Source organism: Antedon bifida, chromosome 4 (genome assembly GCF_963402885.1).
Source record: "Antedon bifida chromosome 4, ecAntBifi1.1, whole genome shotgun sequence".
Classification (NCBI taxonomy): domain Eukaryota; kingdom Metazoa; phylum Echinodermata; class Crinoidea; order Comatulida; family Antedonidae; genus Antedon; species Antedon bifida.
The window spans coordinates 32,702,748-32,720,587 of NC_136229.1; the positions used below are offsets into that span (position 1 = coordinate 32,702,748).

Here is a 17,840-nt window from a genome sequence, read left to right on the forward strand (position 1 = left end):
GCTGATAAAGTGATGCTGTGTTTGTGTGCTGGGTGATGTAATTTTTGGTTGTGTTCTCTTATTGTTATCATACCTATTTCACATGTATCTCCAGTGAAACCAGCAACGCAAAAACACAAATAACTATTCACTTGGTCGAAGCATGTGGCGCCATTTAAACAGGGAGATTGTGCACAATCGTCAATATCTGAAAGATATTAAAGGAGAAGGAAGACATGAAATATCCAAGAGTTCTATAATTACGTATATTCAGTTAAATTAAATACAATTTTGTGGACTGATTAAGCATGAATTAATATTGAATGAGTTATTTAAAAATTGGTAAATGAATAGTTTAATTAATAAATAAGTATACATACTAAATTCACAGTTAGAACCGGCATAGCCTGGTACACATACACATGTAAATGCATTGACGCCATCAATGCATGTGGCACCGTTCATACATGGGTTACCAACACACTCATCATTATCTAAAATAAAATTAAAAATTAATACGATCAAAATTTGAGGGACAACCAGAAAAGATACTTTTTTGACAACATTATTTCTTAAAAAACTGATGTATTTCTGTTCATACACGATTGCAGTACATACTTATCTCACATAATGAACCAGAAAATCCCTGAGCACAGTTACACTGGAATGAGCCTGGTAGATTTTGACATGTGGCCACATTCAAACATGGATTCATCAAACATTCGTCTTCATCTAACAGCGATAAAAACAGTTAAAATAGTATTAATTGACACAATAGAGCAAACGAAAATGGGCGTCAGTGATAAGCAGTTAGGCCTACATATGTGAAATGAGAGACAGCTTTTATTATTTGTAAAAATGTTTTGTCCCTATTTTTATAACGCTTATAGTTATCACAGCACTGGTTTCAAAAGTGGATCACAGATATACCGTACATTATAGCAAATATATAAAAGGATAAAAACAATAAACCAAATTACAAAATAATTAAAATTGATATGGTCTAAAAGTGATACACACTTGTTTAAAAACAAACGTGGGTGATGGTGGGAATATTTAAGAAAAACACAACATGAGCAAACACACTAATTATTCAATAGCACTACATACCTATATCACATTGTTGTCCAAGCCATCCATCAACACAAATACAAGAAAATGAGGTTTGTTGTTCAACACATGTTGCTCCGTTGAAACAAGGATAAGGTATACAATAGTTATCATCTAGAAAAGATGAAACCAAATTAACAGGGAAATATTTCCAGATATATACTGTATTCAGATACTTAAGAGAACAGCAGTTGTATATGCAATACTCTAAATGTTTCAATGGGCATGTCTCCAAAAAAGGCAATAAAAACAAATATAGTAATAAAATGATTCTCATATACCTGTTTCGCAGAACATTCCACTGAAACCAGCGACACATATGCACACAAAACTTCCAACAGTATTAACGCAAGTTGCGCCGTTCATGCAAATAGTGGAAGTAACACACTCATCAACATCTGAAATTATATTAATCTAATTAGCATAATACAAGATTTATCCGTGATGTCAATATAATTGTTGTAATGTCACTATGATATATGAATGACATCGAGTCTGTGATGTCACTATTCTGTTGTGATGTCACCATGACATAATTGCTGTGCTATGACAGGACAGAATTATTCCTGACATTTCATTATAGTACATTTTACAAAAAATGACAAATATTAATACAAAACCAATTATTTTAAATACAACACCACAACTAAAACCAGAATTCTATTTATAAAAAAAAAGAAGTTAGTGCAAATGGTGCATGCTATAAACAAGTCTACATACTTTATAAGCAAAGAAAAAATATTTATTATTATGTATTATTGTTAAAAGTAAAAAAATTATGAAAAGATGAAAAAACATGCAAGAGTGAAAAGAGAATTGAACAAAAGACATCTGCTTTATATTCAGAGCTCTGCTGACAATATACCACCCATGCTTTCAAGACCTTTCTAATCTATAATGTTTATCACAATTTTTACTAGTCAAAATCATACATTAAAAAACGGTTACCAAGTAATACAAAATGTGTAATTTCTATAGCAAACACATATCATGCTAATACATATTCATAGAGACAATTAATGGACACTATCCACAATTAGGAGAACTTTTAATTTTGACAACCTGGAACATTGCATTACAAATGTTCTATTAGGAAACTCCACTTGCTGTAGGGTTAGAGGATACCTTTCTTAGATATACATTTTTCTCTCAAAAGGCCCATTTACACTACGACGATAGCGATCGACGATGACGATAGCGATCGACGATAAATAGATAAATATGCATTTCTTATATATTTATCGTCCTAGTGTAAATGGGCCTTAAGATAAAAAATGCAGTGTGTTTATGATAAACACATGTTAAAAATCAATTGTACAGGTTGCCATTGATTGAAAGCTCTCTATTTGCCTCACCCTGTTCGCACGTCGGTCCCATCCATTGCGAAGCACAAATGCAGATAAAGTTTAAAGTGTCTCCGATACACAGTGCACCATTACGACATGGGCCACTATCACAGGCAGTTGGTGTTGTTACTATAAAGAATACAGTAGTAAATTACTGCAGGACTGGGAAGCTTAATGAAAATGAACAATAATTTTTCTAGTTCTTCTACATAAATTGAAAAGCTCCTGAAGTAAGATAAGACGACTAATTTCAACCACCTAATTCAACCGATCATCTTATGTATTATAGTACACAATATCCTTATCCTGAGGAAAATTTTAAAAAAAAATTAATTCTTTCTAAATTTAAAAATCTGAAATAAATTAAGAGAAAACAAGAACATTTGGAAATGCTTCTTCATTCAATTCCTCGACACAGTTTTAGCAGATGTTAGATAACCAACTAAACAAATGCATAGGTAAAAGGGCATCACAAACTGAAACCACCTAAACATTGTCAAACTGTTAGAAATAAAGCTAATACATTAATGTACACAAAAACTAATTATACAATTGTTTTACACAAATATCGTAACATCTTACAAAAGTGTAATGCTACCTGTGTGTATTGACATTGCAGCAGCAATACCCAAAACTGTATGTGCATTAATAACAAAAGATAAATGACCAGTGAGTGATGAGGTAGTAAAGAATTATGATCTAGTACGAATGGTATTTAATGAAGAATCGTGAAAGTGACATTTTGAATTACTGTATACACATTTAATTTAGCGAAAGTTATTGAGTAACTTTTAAATAAAATAATACAGTTGTAACTAAATGACAAAATATGTATTTAAAGTGTGCTATATACCATTAAGAGAAGTTAGCATATGTGAATTCAGATGTGCTGATTACAGCATAATGGTTGATATTAGTAATGAGAAATAAGTAATGTATTTCGAGAGGCACTACCAATGATTTTTTGAAATTATAAATAGATTTTTAAAGTGCAATTCTCAATCCAGTGCAAATACAAGTAAGTATAGATGGTAAGTTTATGAAATATGACAAGTAAGTAATAGAGATAATTTGCATATGCAAAACAGGTGCAGAATATAACAAAATAGGTTACCTATTTCACACCGAGTTCCAACAAAACCGCTTGCACAGGTACAAATATAGGCGTTGACGAGATCGGTACAAGTCCCACCGTTAATACACGGTGAACTAATACACTCATCCGTTTCTATAGGAAAAGATAATATGACACTAAATTTAAAACCTTCAATTAATTAATAAATAAATAAAATAAAACCAAAGTATATTGGTTTCTAAGGTGGAACTATCAAAAGTGAAGGAGGACGACGTAAGCACTGAACTAGCTTTCACGTACAAAATACTATTTCCAAAACAAAAAAAGTAGTGCCATTCATACACGGTAAACTGGCAAACTCAATAACGTCAATATCACAATTGACCCCTGTCCAACTTGATGGACAAACGCATTCGTAACCATTTATTCTTTCAATGCAAAATCCACCATTTTGACATGGGTTGCTGGAACACTCTTGAATTTCTATTATGGGATGGACAAGGAAAATGAAATGCTAAGTTTGATATGCACTTTTTTGATTAAGTTGTTCGGTTTTGTAAAAATTAAATTAGTAAACAATAAACAATGATGAATCAGGAGATTTGCTAAAAGAAAAACAATAATGTTAATAGTGTTACAATGGAAAATATGAAAGAAAAATAAAATAAAATAATTTACATTTAAAAGCTTTTCTTACATTAGAATGGAGAAATAAAAAAAACCAAAATGAATACAGTGTTTTGGAAATAAACACTGTAAATAAACAAAATGGAAATGATCTTAATATCAGTGTTTATTGAGCAAACAGTACAGTACAGTATGTTTTGATCAATGAGCTCTGATCAGTATGTCCAGTAGCTTGTGTTGGACACTGTAGGAGCCAGTTAGGTATGTGCAATAACAAAAGAGAAATGGTAAGAGTGATGAGGTAGTATTTACGGTGATAATACTTTAAATAAAAGATGAACGTGCAAGAACAGTATTTAATAAAGGAATAAATAGAGGTGATTACAAAGTACATTTTTAATTATAGTTAATATTTATTTTAGAAAGTAACTCTCAAAAAAGGTCAAACAAGCAACAGAAAGATATACATCTTTCTAAACAGTATAATGGTGGTATAAGTGAAAAAGAAATAAAGACTACTTTTCAATTGCATGATGTTTCTATCTATTTGACTTAGAAAGGTCTTGTAGCTATATGACAAGATAATATGTATTTTGCTAAGTTTTTCCCAATATTATTCAGAAACAAAGCCTTGTTCAGGTTATAAATAGAATCAGGTGGAATTCTCAATCTAATGTCTATTGACGACACATGAGAAACGTGTAAAAAAAGTGCAACACGAGGGAGCATAAAGTAAAAGATAGAATTCAAGTTAAAATAGAAGGTGCAGAAAACAGATGGAAAAAGATCCAATTGCATGGATATTTTGCATAAACAAAACAGGTGCAAAACATAACAAAATAAGTCACCTATTTCACACCGAGTTCCAACAAAACCGCCTGCACATGTACAAATATAGGCGTTGACAAGGTCGGTACAAGTCCCACCGTTAATACACGGTGAACTAATACACTCATTGATGTCTATATGAAAAGATAATATGACACTAAATTTAAAACCCTCAATTGTAAAAGTTGAAAACCAAAGTATATTGATTTCTAAGGTGGAAACTTAACTATCAAAAGTGAAGAAGTCGACGTAAAGATAAGTTTAATGGCACTTGCTTTCACAAAATACTATGTCAATAACGTGCGAAATATTCTGTAATATAACAGTAGGAAAGATTATACAACATCCCATAACAATCAGTATTACATTATGTACTTATTCAATTTAAAAGAGTATTTCACGAATTTATATTTTATTAATTTCCCCCGACAATCACTTTGTTCGCAGTTGTTTCCTTGGTAACCGGAAGCACAAAAACATCGGAATGAATTTATCATGTCATCGCAAGTTCCTCCGTTAAAACAAGGTGAGCTGGCACATTCATTTATTTCTGGGAAAATTTGTTGATAAAATCTTCAATAAATTTACCAAGAAATACTTGATAAAATACTTTAAATTTGTTTAATTTGGTTACGTTTTCCTGTTTCTGTATTTATTTAATTTCGATAGCTAAATAATCACCTTCAGAACACGTAGTTCCTTGATATCCGGGGATGCACGTACACGAATACCCACCACTTAACTCATTACAAGTAGCGCCATTCATACACGGTAAACTGGCACACTCAATAACGTCAATATCGCAATTGGCCCCTGTCCAACTTGATGGACAAACGCATTCGTAACCATTTATTCTTTCAGTGCAAAATCCACCATTTTGACAAGGATTGCTGGAACACTCTTGAATTTCTATTATAGGATGGACAAGAAAATGCTAAGTTTGATATGCACTTTTTTATTAAGTTGTTCGAATTGTAAAAATTAATTAGACAATAAAAAAAATGATGAATCAGGACATTAATTTTGCTGAAAGAAAAACAATAATGTTAATATTGTTACAAAGGAAAATATAAAAGAAAAATTAAATAAAATAATTTACATTTAAAAGCTTTTCTTACATCAGAATGGAGAAATAAAAAAACAAAATTAATAGAGTGTTTTGGAAATAAATACTGTAAATAAACAAAATGGAAATGATCTTAATATCAGTGTTTTTCAGTATGTCCAGTAGCTTGTGTCGGACATTGCAGGAGCCAGGTAAGTATGTGCAATAACAAAAGAGAAAAGGTAAGAGTGATGACGTAGTATTTACGGTGATGATACTTTAAATAAAAGATGATCGTGTAAGAAGAGTATTTAATAAAGGAATAAATGGAGGAGATTACAAAGTATATTTTCAATTATACTTAATTTTTTTTAAAAAAGTGTTGTAATTCTCAAAAAAGGTCAAACAAGCTACAGAAATATATACATCTTTCTAAACATTATAATGCTGGTATAAGTGAAAAAGAAGTTACTATTCAATTGCATGATTGTTTCTATCCTTTTGACTTGGAAAAGACCTGTAGCTATACGACAAGATATATATTTAAAGTTTGATAAGTATAATTGAGGAAAGTCATGTGCAATGAAAATGCTTAGTCGGGCTTAATGATTGATGTAAAGATTAGCAAGTACTTCTAATCGGCTTAAGGTGTTACAGTTGAAGAAGCAACGAACCAAATCACCAGGTATTTTGGAGGATTACTAATATTTTTCAGAAACAAAACCTTGTTCAGGTTATAAATAGAATCAGGTGAAATTCTCAATCTAGTGTCTATCGACGAAACTTGTGAAAAAGTGCAACAAACACGAGGGGGTATAAAGTGAAAGATAGAATTCAAGTCAAAATAGAAGGTGCAAAAAACAGATAGAAAAATCAAATTGCATAGATATTTTGAATAAACAAAACAGGTGCAGAATATAACAAAATAGATCACCTATTTCACACCGAGTTCCAACAAAACCGCCTGCACAGGTACAAATATACGCACTGACGAGATCGGTACAAGTCCCACCGTTAATACACGGTGAACTAAGACACTCATTGATGTCTATATGAAAAGATAATATGACACTAAATTTAAAACCTTCAAATTTTAAAGTTGAAAAACGAAGTATATTGGTTTCTAAGGTGGAACTATCAAAAGTGAAGGGGGACGACGTAAAAACTGAACTAGCTTTCACAAAATACTATGTCCAAAACATGCTAAATATTCATTATTATTCATTTTCCTCGGCAATCACCTTGTTCACAGTTGTTTCCTTGGTAACCGGAAGCACAAAAACATCGGAATGAATTTATCATGTCATCGCAAGTTCCTCCGTTAAAACAAGGTGAGCTGGCACATTCATTTATTTCTGGGAAAATTTGATAATAAAATCTTCAATAAGTTTATCAACAAATACTTGACTTGATAAAATACTTTAAATTTGTTTAATTTGGTTACGTTTTCCTTCAATAGTTAAATAATCACCTTCAGAACACGTAGTTCCTTGATATCCGAGGGCGCACGTGCACGAATACCCACCACTTAACTCATTACAAGTAGCCCCATTCATACACGGTAAACTGGCGCACTCAATAACGTCAATATCACAATTGACCCCTGTCCAACTTGATGGACAAACGCATTCGTAACCATTTATTCTTTCAGTGCAAAATCCACCATTTTGACAAGGGTTGCTGGAACACTCTTGAATTTCTATTATGGGATGGACAAGGCAAATGAAATGCTAAGTTTGATATGCACTTTTTTGATTAAGTTGTTGGATTTTGTTAAAATTAAACTAGTAAACAATAAACAAATGATGAATCAGGACATTTGCTGAAAGAAAAACAATAATGTTAATATTGCTACACTGGAAAATATAAAAGAAACATTAAATAAAATAATTTACATTTAAAAGCTTTTCTTACATTAGAATTGAGAAAAAAAAACTAAAATTAATACAGATGTTTTGGAAATAAACACTGTACATAAAGAAAATGGCCATGATCTTAATATTATTGCTTATTGAGCAAAACAGTACAATTCAGTATGTTTTGATCAATGAGCTGTGATCAGTATGTCCAGTAGCTTGTGTCGGACATTGCAGGAGCCAGGTAAGTATGTGCAATAACAAAAGAGAAATGGCAAGAGTGATGAGGTAGTAGTATTTACGGTGATGATACTTTAAATTAAAGATGATTGTGCAATAATAGTATTTAATAAAGGAATAAATGGAGGTGATTACAAAGTACATTTTCAATTATGCTTAATATTTATTTTAGAAAGTTTTAGAAAGTAATTCTCAAAAAAGGTCAAACAAGCTACAGAAAGATATACATCTTTCTAAACATTATAATGGTGGTATAAGTGAAAAAGAAATAAAGACTACTTTTCAATTACATGATGTTTCTATCTATTTGACTTAGAAAGGTCTTGTAGCTATATGACAAGATAATATGTATTTTGCTAAGTTTTTGACAATATTATTCAGATACAAAGCCTTGTTCAGGTTATAAATAGAATCAGGTGGAATTCGCAATCTAATGTCTATTGACGACACATGAGAAACGAGTAAAAAAGTGCAACACGAGGGGTATAAAGTAAAAGATAGAATTCAAATCAAAATAGAAGGTGCAGAAAACAGATGGAAAAAGATCCAATTGTATAGATATTTTGCATATGCAAAACATGTGCAAAATTTAACAAAATAGGTCACCTATTTCACACCGAGTTCCAACAAAACCGCCTGCACAGGTACAAATATAGGCGTTGACAAGGTCGGTACAAGTCCCACCGTTAACACACGGTGAACTAAGACACTCATTGATGTCTATATGAAAAGATAATATGACACTAAATTTAAAACTTTCAAATTTTGAAGTTGAAAAACGAAGTATATTTGTTTCTAAGGTGGAACTATCAAAAGTGAAGGGGGACGACGTAAAAACTGAACTAGCTTTCACAAAATACTATGTCCACAACATGCTAAATATTCATTATTATTCATTTCCCTCGGCAATCACCTTGTTCACAGTTGTTTCCTTGGTAACCGGAAGCACAGACGCACAGGAATGAATTTATCATGTCATCGCAAGTTCCTCCGTTAAAACAAGGTGAGCTGGCACATTCATTTATTTCTAGGAAAATTTGATTATAAAATTTTCAATAAGTTTATCAATAAATACTTGACTTGATAACATAATTTAAATTTGTTTAACTTGGTTACGTTTTACATTTTCTGTATTTATTTAATTTTGTCAGTTAAATAATCACCTTCAGAACACGTAGTTCCTTGATATCCGGGGGTGCACGTACACGTATACCCACCACTTAACTCATTACAAGTAGCGCCATTCATACACGGTAAACTGGCACACTCAATAACGTCAATATCACAATTGACCCCTGTCCAACTTGATGGACAAACGCATTCGTAACCATTTATTCTTTCAGTGCAAAATCCACCATTTTGACAAGGGTTGCTGGAACACTCTTGAATTTCTATTATGGGATGGACAAGGAAAATGAAATGCTAAGTTTGATATGCACTTTTTTGATTAAGTTGTTGGATTTTGTAAAAAATAAATTAGTAAACAATAAACACTTGATAAATCAGGACATTTGCTGAAAGAAAAACAATAATGTTAATATTGCTACAATGGAAAATATAAAAGACAAATTAAATAAAATAATTTACATTTAAAAGCTTTTCTTAAATTGGGATGGAGAAATAAAAAAAAAATTAATAGAGTGTTTTGGATATAAACAAAATGGAAATGATCTTAATATCAGTGTTTTTCAGTATGTCCAGTAGCTTGTGTCGGACATTGTAGGAGCCAGGTAAGTATGTGCAATAACTAAAGAGAAATAGCAAGAGTGATGAGGTAGTATTTACGGTGATGATACTTTAAATAAAAGATGATCGTGCAAGAATAGCATTTAATAAAGGAATAAATGGAGGTGATTACAAAGTACATTTTTAATTATACTTAATATTTGTTTTAGAAAGTTTTAGAAAGTAACTCTCAAAAAAGGTCAAACAAGCTACAGAAAGATATACATCTTTCTAAACATTATAATGGTGGTATAAGTGAAAAAGAAATAAAGACTACTTTTCAATTGCATGATGTTTCTATCTATTTGACTTGGAAAGGTCTTGTAGCTATATGACAAGATAATATGTATTTTGCGAAGTTTTTCCCAATATTATTCAGAAACAAAGCCTTGTTCAGGTTATAAATAGAATCAGGTGGAATTCTCAATCTAATGTCTATTGACGACACATGAGAAACGTGTAAAAAAGTGTAACACGAGGGAGCATAAAGTAAAAGATAGAATTCAAGTTAAAATAGAAGGTGCAGAAAACAGATGGAAAAAGATCCAATTGCATGGATATTTTGCATAAACAAAACAGGTACAAAATATAACAAAACAAGTCACCTATTTCACACCGAGTTCCAACAAAACCGCCTGCACATGTACAAATATAGGCGTTGACAAGGTCGGTACAAGTCCCACCGTTAACACACGGTGAACTAAGACACTCATTGATGTCTATATGAAAAGATAATATGACACTAAATTTAAAACCTTCAAATTTTGAAGTTGAAAAACGAAGTATATTTGTTTCTAAGGTGGAACTATCAAAAGTGAAGGGGGACGACGTAAAAACTGAACTAGCTTTCACAAAATACTATGTCCAAAACATGCTAAATATTCATTATTATTCATTTCCCTCGGCAATCACCTTGTTCACAGTTGTTTCCTTGGTAACCGGAAGCACAGACGCACAGGAATGAATTTATCATGTCATCGCAAGTTCCTCCGTTAAAACAAGGTGAGCTGGCACATTCATTTATTTCTAGGAAAATTTGATTATAAAATTTTCAATAGGTTTATCAATAAATACTTGACTTGGTAAAATAATTTAAATTTGTTTAACTTGGTTACGTTTTCCATTTTCTGTATTTATTTAATTTCGTCAGTTAAATAATCACCTTCAGAACACGTAGTTCCTTGATATCCGGGGGTGCACGTACACGTATACCCACCACTTAACTCATTACAAGTAGCGCCATTCATACACGGTAAACTGGCACACTCAATAACGTCAATATCACAATTGACCCCTGTCCAACTTGATGGACAAACGCATTCGTAACTATTTATTCTTTCAGTGCAAAATCCACCATTTTGACAAGGGTTGCTGGAACACTCTTGAATTTCTATCATGGGATGGACAAGGAAAATGAAATGCTAAGTTTGATATGCACTTTTTTGATTAAGTTGTTGGATTTTGTAAAAAATAAATTAGTAAACAATAAACAAATGATGAATCAGGACATTTGCTGAAAGAAAAACAATAATGTTAATATTGCTACAATGGAAAATATAAAAGACAAATTAAATAAAATAATTTACATTTAAAAGCTTTTCTTAAATTGGGATGGAAAAATAAAAAAAAATTAATAGAGTGTTTTGGATATAAACAAAATGGAAATGATCTTAATATCAGTGTTTTTCAGTATGTCCAGTAGCTTGTGTCGGACATTGCAGGAGCCAGGTAAGTATGTGCAATAACAAAAGAGAAATAGCAAGAGTGATGAGGTAGTATTTACGGTGATGATACTTTAAAAAAAAGATGATCGTGCAAGAATAGCATTTAATAAAGGAATAAATGGAGGTGATTACAAAGTACATTTTCAATTATGCTTAATATTTATTTTAGAAAGTGTTAGAAAGTAATTCTCAAAAAAGGTCAAACAAGCTACAGAAAGATATACATCTTTCTAAACATTATAATGGTGGTATAAGTGAAAAAGAAATAAAGACTACTTTTCAATTACATGATGTTTCTATCTATTTGACTTAGAAAGGTCTTGTAGCTATATGACAAGATAATATGTATTTTGCTAAGTTTTTGACAATATTATTCAGATACAAAGCCTTGTTCAGGTTATAAATAGAATCAGGTGGAATTCGCAATCTAATGTCTATTGACGACACATGAGAAACGAGTAAAAAAGTGCAACACGAGGGGTATAAAGTAAAAGATAGAATTCAAATCAAAATAGAAGGTGCAGAAAACAGATGGAAAAAGATCCAATTGTATAGATATTTTGCATATGCAAAACATGTGCAAAATATAACAAAATAGGTCACCTATTTCACACCGAGTTCCAACAAAACCGCCTGCACAGGTACAAATATAGGCGTTGACAAGGTCGGTACAAGTCCCACCGTTAACACACGGTGAACTAAGACACTCATTGATGTCTATATGAAAAGATAATATGACACTAAATTTAAAACTTTCAAATTTTTAAGTTGAAAAACGAAGTATATTTGTTTCTAAGGTGGAACTATCAAAAGTGAAGGGGGACGACGTAAAAACTGAACTAGCTTTCACAAAATACTATGTCCACAACATGCTAAATATTCATTATTATTCATTTCCCTCGGCAATCACCTTGTTCACAGTTGTTTCCTTGGTAACCGGAAGCACAGACGCACAGGAATGAATTTATCATGTCATCGCAAGTTCCTCCGTTAAAACAAGGTGAGCTGGCACATTCATTTATTTCTAGGAAAATTTGATTATAAAATTTTCAATAAGTTTATCAATAAATACTTGACTTGATAAAATAATTTAAATTTGTTTAACTTGGTTACGTTTTCCATTTTCTGTATTTATTTAATTTCGTCAGTTAAATAATCACCTTCAGAACACGTAGTTCCTTGATATCCGGGGGTGCACGTACACGTATACCCACCACTTAACTCATTACAAGTAGCGCCATTCATACACGGTAAACTGGCACACTCAATAACGTCAATATTACAATTGACACCTGTCCAACTTGATGGACAAACGCATTCGTAACCATTTATTCTTTCAGTGCAAAATCCACCATTTTGACAAGGGTTGCTGGAACACTCTTGCATTTCTATCATGGGATGGACAAGGAAAATGAAATGCTAAGTTTGATATGCACTTTTTTGATTAAGTTGTTGGATTTTGTAAAAAATAAATTAGTAAACAATAAACAAATGATGAATCAGGACATTTGCTGAAAGAAAAACAATAATGTTAATATTGCTACAATGGAAAATATAAAAGACAAATTAAATAAAATAATTTACATTTAAAAGCTTTTCTTAAATTGGGATGGAAAAATAAAAAAAAAATAATAGAGTGTTTTGGATATAAACAAAATGGAAATGATCTTAATATCAGTGTTTTTCAGTATGTCCAGTAGCTTGTGTCGGACATTGCAGGAGCCAGGTAAGTATGTGCAATAACAAAAGAGAAATAGCAAGAGTGATGAGGTAGTATTTACGGTGATGATACTTTAAATAAAAGATGATCGTGCAAGAATAGCATTTAATAAAGGAATAAATTGAGGTGATTACAAAGTACATTTTCAATTATACTTAATATTTGTTTTAGAAAGTTTTAGAAAGTAATTCTCAAAAAAGGTCAAACAAGCTACAGAAAGATATACATCTTTCTAAACATTATAATGGTGGTATAAGTGAAAAAGAAATAAAGACTACTTTTCAATTGCATGATGTTTCTATCTATTTGACTTAGAAAGGTCTTGTAGCTATATGACAAGATAATATGTATTTTGCGAAGTTTTTCCCAATATTATTCAGAAACAAAGCCTTGTTTGGGTTATAAATAGAATCAGGTGGAATTCGCAATCTAATGTCTATTGACGACACATGAGAAACGTGTAAAAAAGTGTAACACGAGGGAGCATAAAGTAAAAGATAGAATTCAAATTAAAATAGAAGGTGCAGAAAACAGATGGAAAAAGATCCAATTGTATAGATATTTTGCATAAACAAAACAGGTGCAAAATATAACAAAATAGGTCACCTATTTCACACCGAGTTCCAACAAAACCGCCTGCACATGTACAAATATAGGCGTTGACAAGGTCGGTACAAGTCCCACCGTTAATACACGGTGAACTAAGACACTCATTGGTGTCTATATGAAAAGATAATATGACACTAAGTTTAAAACCCTCAATTGTAAAAGTTGAAAACTAAAGCATATTGGTTTCTAAGGTGGAATCTTAACTATCAAAAGTGAAGAAGCCGACGTTAAGATAAGTTTAATGGCACTAGCTTTCACAAAATACTATGTCAATAACATGCGAAATATTCTGTAATATAACAGTAGGAAAGATTATACGACATCCCATAACAATCAGTATTACATTATGTACTTATTCAATTTAAAAGAGTATTTCACGAATTTATATTTGATTCATTTTCTCCGGCAATCACCTTGTTCGCAGTTGTTTCCTTGGTAACCGGAAGCACAGACGCATTGGAATGAATTTATCATGTCATCGCAAGTTCCTCCGTTAAAACAAGGTGAGCTGGCACATTCATTTATTTCTGGGAAAATTTGATGATAAAATCTTCAATAAGTTTATCAAGCAATATTTGACTTAATATAATACTTTAAATTTGCTTAATTTGGTTAATTTTTCCTTTTTCTGTATTTATTTAATTTCGTCAGTTAAATAATCACCTTCAGAACACGTAGTTCCTTGATATCCGGGGACGCACGTACACGTATACCCACCACTTAACTCATTACAAGTAGCGCCATTCATACACGGTAAACTGGCACACTCAATAACGTCAATATCGCAATTGACCCCTGTCCAACTTGATGGACAAACGCATTCGTAACTATTTATTCTTTCAGTGCAAAATCCACCATTTTGACAAGGATTGCTGGAACACTCTTGAATTTCTATTATAGGATGGACAAGAAAATGCTAAGTTTGATATGCACTTTTTTGATTAAGTTGTTCGAATTGTAAAAATTAATTAGACAACAAAAAAATGATGAATCAGGACATTAATTTTGCTGAAAGAAAAACAATAATGTTAATATTGTTACAAAGGAAAATATAAAAGAAAAATTAAATAAAATAATTTACATTTAAAAGCTTTTCTTACATTAGAATGGAGAAATAAAAAAAAAAAATTAATACAGTGTTTTGGAAATAAATACTGTATATAAACAAAATGGCCATGATCTTAATATCAGTGTTTATTAAGCAAAACAGTACAGTTCAGTATGTTTTGATCAATGAGCTCTGATCAGTAAGTCCAGTAGCTTGTGCCGGACATTGCAGGAGCCAGGTAAGTATGTGCAAAAACAAAAGAAAAATGGCAAGAGTGATGACGTAGTATTTACGGTGATGATACTTTAAATAAAAGATGATCGTGCAAGAATAGTATTGAATAAAAGAATAAATGGAGGTGATTACAAAATACATTTTTAATTATACTTACTATTTGTTTTAGAAAGTGTTAAAAAGTGATTCTCAAAAAAGGTCAAACAAGCTACAGAAAGATATACATCTTTCTAAACATTATAATGATGGTATAAGTGAAAAAGAAGTTACTATTCAATTGCATGATTGTTGTATCATTTTGACTTGGAAAATTCTTGCAGCTATTATGACGAGATATGTATTTCAAGTTTGATAAGTATCATTGAGGAAAGTCATGTACAATGAAAATGCTTAGTCGGGCCCAATGATTGATGTAAAGATTAGCAAGTACTTATAATCGACTTAAGGTGTAATAGTTGAAGAAGCAAAGAACCAATGCACCAGGTATGTTGGACGATTGCTAATATTGTTCAGAAACAAAGCCTTGTTGAGGTTATAAATTGAAGCAGGTGGAATTCGCAATCTAGTGTCTATTGACGACACATAAGAAACTTTTGAGTGCAACAAACATGAGGGAGCATAAAGTAAAAGATAAAATTCAAGTTAAAATATAAGGTGCAGAAAACAGTTGGAAAAAGATCCAATCGCATAGATATTTTGCATAAACAATACATGTGCAAAATATAACAAAATAAGTCACCTATTTCACACCGAGTTCCAACAAAACCGCCTGCACAGGTACAAATATAGGCGTTGACAAGGTCGGTACAAGTCCCACCGTTAATACATGGTGAACTAAGACACTCATTGATGTCTATATGAAAATATAATATGACACTAAATTTAAAACCTTCAAATTTTAAATGTTGAACACCAAAGTATATTTGTTTCTAAGGTGGAACTATCAAAAGTGAAGAAGCCGACGTAAGCACTGAACTAGCTTTCACAAAATACTATGTCCAAAACATGCTAAATATATGCATAAAACCTATATATATGTAAAAACAGTAGGAAGTTTAAAAAACCTCCCATAACAAACAGTATTATATTATATGCACTTTTTTAAAAACAGTATTTCACGAATTTATATTTTATTCATTTCCCCCGACAATCACCTTGTTCGCAGTTGTTTCCTTGGTAACCGGAAGCACAAAAACATCGGAATGAATTTATCATGTCATCGCATGTTCCTCCGTTAATACAAGGTGAGCTGGCACATTCATTTATTTCTGGGAAAATGTGATGATAAAATCTTCAATAAGTTTATCAATAAATATTTGACTTGATAAAATACTTTAAATTTGTTTAATTTGGTTACGTTTTCCTTTTTCTGTATTTATTTAATTTCGTCAGTTAAATAATCACCTTCAGAACACGTAGTTCCTTGATATCCGGAGGCGCACGTACACGAATATCCACCACTTAACTCATTACAAGTAGCGCCATTCATACACGGTAAACTGGCACACTCAATAACGTCAATATCGCAATTGACCCCTGTCCAACTTGACGGACAAACGCATTCGTAACTATTTATTCTTTCAGTGCAAAATCCACCATTTTGACAAGGATTGCTGGAACACTCTTGAATTTCTATTATAGGATGGACAAGAAAATGCTAAGTTTGATATGCACTTTTTTGATTAAGTTGTTCGAATTGTAAAAATTAATTAGACAACAAAAAAATGATGAATCAGGACATTAATTTTGCTGAAAGAAAAACAATAATGTTAATATTGTTACAAAGGAAAATATAAAAGAAAAATTAAATAAAATAATTTACATTTAAAAGCTTTTCTTACATTAGAATGGAGAAATAAAAAAAAAAAAATTAATACAGTGTTTTGGAAATAAATACTGTATATAAACAAAATGGCCATGATCTTAATATCAGTGTTTATTGAGCAAAACAGTACAGTTCAGTATGTTTTGATCAATGAGCTCTGATCAGTATGTCCAGTAGCTTGTGCCGGACATTGCAGGAGCCAGGTAAGTATGTGCAAAAACAAAAGAGAAATGGCAAGAGTGATGACGTAGTATTTACGGTGATGATACTTTAAATAAAAGATGATCGTGCAAGAATAGTATTGAATAAAAGAATAAATGGAGGTGATTACAAAATACATTTTTAATTATACTTACTATTTGTTTTAGAAAGTGTTAAAAAGTGATTCTCAAAAAAGGTCAAACAAGCTACAGAAAGATATACATCTTTCTAAACAGTATAATGGTGGTATAAGTGAAAAAGAAGTTACTATTCAATTGCATGATTGTTGTATCATTTTGACTTGGAAAATTCTTGCAGCTATTATGACGAGATATGTATTTCAAGTTTGATAAGTATCATTGAGGAAAGTCATGTGCAATGAAAATGCTTAGTCGGGCCTAATGATTGATGTAAAGATTAGCAAGTACTTATAATCGACTTAAGGTGTAATAGTTGAAGAAGCAAAGAACCAATGCACCAGGTATGTTGGACGATTGCTAATATTGTTCAGAAACAAAGCCTTGTTGAGGTTATAAATTGAAGCAGGTGGAATTCGCAATCTAGTGTCTATTGACGACACATAAGAAACTTGTGAGTGCAACAAACATGAGGGAGCATAAAGTAAAAGATAAAATTCAAGTTAAAATA

At 31.6% G+C, this 17,840-nt stretch overlaps 2 protein-coding genes across 2 annotated transcripts in view; both read right to left on the reverse strand.

The window, feature by feature from the left end:
- Positions 1-17,840, reverse strand: part of LOC144840270 (uncharacterized) — a 63,498-nt gene that overhangs the window by 26,777 nt on the left and 18,881 nt on the right. The window contains exons 22-30 of the mRNA XM_078696028.1: positions 16,571-16,798; positions 14,548-14,775; positions 14,298-14,411; positions 3,550-3,663; positions 1,371-1,487; positions 1,090-1,203; positions 598-711; positions 360-473; positions 74-187 (exon numbers count right to left, since the gene is read on the reverse strand). Of these exons, the coding sequence (XP_078552154.1) occupies positions 74-187; positions 360-473; positions 598-711; positions 1,090-1,203; positions 1,371-1,487; positions 3,550-3,663; positions 14,298-14,411; positions 14,548-14,775; positions 16,571-16,798 (1,257 nt within the window). The remainder of the gene's footprint in view (positions 1-73; positions 188-359; positions 474-597; positions 712-1,089; positions 1,204-1,370; positions 1,488-3,549; positions 3,664-14,297; positions 14,412-14,547; positions 14,776-16,570; positions 16,799-17,840) is intronic.
- LOC144841264 (uncharacterized) lies at positions 7,232-12,941 on the reverse strand. Its single transcript, XM_078697528.1, has 9 exons — positions 12,716-12,941; positions 12,466-12,579; positions 10,744-10,857; positions 10,437-10,550; positions 9,270-9,497; positions 9,020-9,133; positions 8,713-8,826; positions 7,482-7,709; positions 7,232-7,365 (listed from the first exon to the last, which is right to left on the reverse strand). The coding sequence occupies exons 1-9, from the start codon at positions 12,939-12,941 to the stop codon at positions 7,232-7,234; spliced, it is 1,386 nt and encodes a 461-aa protein (XP_078553654.1).